At 42.7% G+C, this 3,988-nt stretch overlaps 1 protein-coding gene across 1 annotated transcript; it reads left to right on the forward strand.

Moving 5' to 3' along the window:
- Window positions 1-332: 332 nt before the first annotated feature.
- On the forward strand, window positions 333-1,112 carry LOC141673512 (uncharacterized). The gene has a single exon (XM_074480260.1). The coding sequence runs from the start codon at window positions 333-335 to the stop codon at window positions 1,110-1,112; it is 780 nt and encodes a 259-aa protein (XP_074336361.1).
- Window positions 1,113-3,988: the final 2,876 nt, after the last annotated feature.

The following is a 3,988-nucleotide window of genomic DNA, read 5'->3' on the forward strand; positions in this document are numbered from 1 at the left end:
AAGAAAACGGAAAACATCAAACAGTTTATTATGTAAGCCAACTACTCAAAGACGCAGAAACAAGATATCCAAGATTGGAGAAGTTTGCCTTTCCCTTAGTAACAACTTCAAGAAAACTCAGGCACTATTTCCAGGGAAGAGAAATCAAATTGGTGACAAATTAGCCCTTGAGGAAAATAATTCACAAGCCGGATGTCTCGGGAAGACTTGTTAATTGGACTGTGGAGTTGAGCCAATTCAATTTAAGCTTCATTCCCAGGACTGCCATCAAAGCCCAAGCACTTGCAGATTTCATAATAGAATGTAACTTCCCAGAAGAAGAGCTAGAAACAATGGATATGGATTCAGAGCTAGAAAAAGATACAAGTCCGGGAGCCTGGATCTTGAAAGTAGACGGTTCTTCAACAAGCGAAAGGTCAGGAGCCGGACTCATACTCAAAAGCCCTGAAGGATTCACAGTTCAAACAGATATATCTTTCGGCTTCCCCACAACAAATAATCAAGCAGAATATGAGGCGTTGATCGCAGGACTAAAGCTCTCCAGAACTCTGAGGGTCCAGGACCTAAAACTTTACAGCGACTCCCAGATAGTAGTCAAGCAAACAAATGGAGAATATATAGAAAAGGACCCTACTCTTGCCAAGTACCAAGCATTGGTTCAAAGTTACTTAGCCTCAATACCAAACCATCAAGTCCTTCAGATTTGTCGAGAAGAAAATCAACAAGTGGATATTCTATCCAAATTAGTCCGGAACTCATCAGATCTGGACTGCTCAGTTTACTTCGAAGAACTCCACAAACCATCTATTGAATCCGAAGAGGTCTTGGAGATCGAAAGCAACCACAACTGGATGACTCCCTTCATCAACTACTTGGAAAAAGGATACCTCCCAAAAGATAAAGGAAAAGATCAAAGACTGAAAGCAAAAGCAGCCAAGTTCTTCCTCGAAGAAGGAATACTCTACCGCAGGACCTTCTCATCTCCTATCCTGAAGTGTTTTGGCCCAGAAGAAGCAAAGTACTGTTTGGCGGAAGTTCATGAAGGGATATGCGGAGACCACAAATCTGCAAAGGTCTTAGCTCATAAGATCATAAGACAAGGCTACTACTAGCCAACTATTCATCAGGATGCAATGGAGTTCGTGAAAAAATGCAAGGAATGCCAACTCTTCAGCAATGTGTCCCAGATCAGCCCAGTCCTACCCTCCTCAGTCCTGTCACCTATCCCCTTTGCTGTTTGGGGTATTGACATCATGGGACCTTTCCCCCGGGCCAAAGGAGACCTCAGGTACCTGTTAGTCTTCATTGATTACATGACAAAATGGGTGGAGGCAAAAGCAATGAGGACAATCAATCAACAAGACTGCATAAAGTTTATAGACAACATTTTAATGAGGTTCAGGATACCACGAGTCCTAGTATCAGACAATGGACCCCAATTCATCGGATCAGAGTTCGAGTCCTACCTCCAGGAGCACGGGATCAAGCACAAAAAATCATCAGTCCCCAAGGAAATGGCCAAGTAGAAGTAACCAACAGAATCCTGCTCCGAGGAATTGAAAAAAGACTCAAAGAAAGCAAAAGCAAATGGCCAGAAGAACTACCAAGTGTACTTTGGTCCTACAGGACAAACCCCAGAACAAGCACAAGAGAAACTCCATACAAACTAGCTTATGGCACAGAAGCAATGCTCCCTATTAAAGTGGGATCTCCTTCTCACAGAGAAATAAACTTTGAAGAACAAGCAAACGAAGAAGGACTCATAAGAAACATGGAGCTAATTGATGAGGTCCGGGACCAAGCTGTAGAAAGGATGGAAAAATACAAGGAGAAAACAAGAGAGCACTTCAGTAAGAAGTCTAGAGCAAGAACTTCCAAGTTGGAGACTTAGTCCTTCGAGACACATAAGCATCAGATCCCACAAACACTGGAAAGCTAATGCCCAGGAAGGACCATACAAGGTCAAAGAAGTCCTGTGGCCAGGAACCTACAGGCTCCTGAACATGGATGGCTCAGAAGTCCCAAATACTTGGCATGGACTAAGGCTAAGAAAATTCTACCAGTAGGAGAACAAACAAAGAAACCAAAAATCTTTTAGCCAATATGGCAGCAACCAATTTGTTTCCTCTTATGTTTTGTATGAATGATTAATGAAAAGCATTTCCCCTTTATATATTCATCAAAGTTGACAACTAGTCCGGACAAGCTATTAGTCAGGACTAGAGCAACCATTTTTACTTGGAATTAATTTTCTAACTAGAAGGCACCATTAGTCCGGACAAGCTATTAGTCAGGACTAGAGCAACCATTTTTATTTAGAATTAATTTTCTAACTAAAAGCCACCACTAGTCCGGACAAGCTATTAGTCAGGACTACAGCAACCATTTTTACTTAGAATTAATTTTCTAACTAAAAGCCACCATTAGTCCGGACAAGCTATTAGTCAGGACTAGAGCAACCATTTTTACTTAGAATTAATTTTCTAAGTAAAAACCACCACTAGTCCGGACAAGCTATTAGTCAGGACTAGAGCAACCATTTTTACTTAGAATTAATTTTCTAACTAAAGGCCACCATTAGTCCGGACATGCTATTAGTCACGACTAGTGCAACCATTTTTACTTAGAATTAACTTTCTATTTAAAAAGCAACCACTAGTCCGGACAAGCTATTAGTCAGGACTAGAGCAACCATTTTTACTTACTAGTCCGGACAAGCTATTAGTCAGGACTAGTGCAACCATTTCACTTGGAATTAATTTTCCAAGTGAAGAAGCTAACCACCAGTCCGGACAAGCTATTAGTCAGGACTGGTACAATAATTTTTACTTGGAAAAATTTTCTAAGGAAAAAACAACCAACAACAGCAAAGCAAAATAACAGCAATAAAAGCAAACATTCAACTAGTAGCCGGACTAAATAAGCCCGGAACAAGTACGAATGTTACAAAGATATCAAAAGTCTTAAGGCAAAACCAAATTACAGTTCAAAGAAAATCAAGACTCCGGAGCATTAGCAGGCAAGAAACTCGGGCAAGGACCATCGTACGACTCCGGCTCCCCCAATCCAAGCTCTATGTCCTCCTTTGCCTTGATAAACTCGCTAACAAAGTTATCCCTGGCCTCCGGATCGGTCTTAATATGTCTCTCTACGACCACCCAACAACGAGCAATCTCCGGAGCACCAGCATTGTCCATCGCCTTATCATATTCCTCGGATCTCTTAAACTCTTTTATGACTTCAGCTTTCGGCCTCACAGCGGACATCTGCCTCCGGAGCTCAGCCAGTTCGGCTTTCAGATCTGAAGCCTCCTTTTCAGCATTCTCAGCCCCGGTAGTGACATCAGAAAGATGTTTGTTCAATCCGAATAGAGAAGTATCCTTCACAATGATCTGATCCTGGAGTTGACTAATCTCACTGTCCTTATCAGCAATAGCAGTCCTGTAATCCTTGAGCTCATTATAAGCCAGGAAAGCAGAGCCAACCATATAACAACCAAGCTGAAAAGCGACAAAGGTACTTCTTAGAAAAATATTCTAAGGCAAAGGAACAAATACAAAACAAAAACAGAGGAAAAGTGAACCTGGCCCCAGACCCGGGAGCACTCCTTCATAGTTGCATCGAATCCGGACTGGTTCATCCTCCTCCAGTTAGCTTGAGTAGGAATCCCAGCCATGAAATGAGCAATTTTATCCTCAAGCTCCGGACTACCTGCGCCTAGATTCTCATCATCCACAGCTTTTCCTTTACCAGCTCCGGACCCAGAACCAGCTTCGAAATTCTCAGCCCGGGGAGGTTTAGTCCCCAATGTCCGGAGTCTTTTCTTCTTTCTTCCAGACTCAACATCCGGAACTTCCCCTAGAGGCCCCAAATCCTCCAAATTGGCGTACTCATCACCAATCTCCACATCAACAGTCTGTTCCGCAGCAGTCTCATTTACATCAGCCCCGGGCCTTAAAACCGCGTTGCTCTGCGAGCCCTCTTCCAC

Source organism: Apium graveolens, chromosome 7 (genome assembly GCF_009905375.1).
Source record: "Apium graveolens cultivar Ventura chromosome 7, ASM990537v1, whole genome shotgun sequence".
NCBI classification, from domain to species: domain Eukaryota; kingdom Viridiplantae; phylum Streptophyta; class Magnoliopsida; order Apiales; family Apiaceae; genus Apium; species Apium graveolens.

Bases quoted from the DNA above. Each gene is read 5' to 3' on its own strand.
- LOC141673512 (XM_074480260.1), top strand. From the start codon at position 333: ATGGATATGGATTCAGAGCTAGAAAAAGATACAAGTCCGGGAGCCTGG.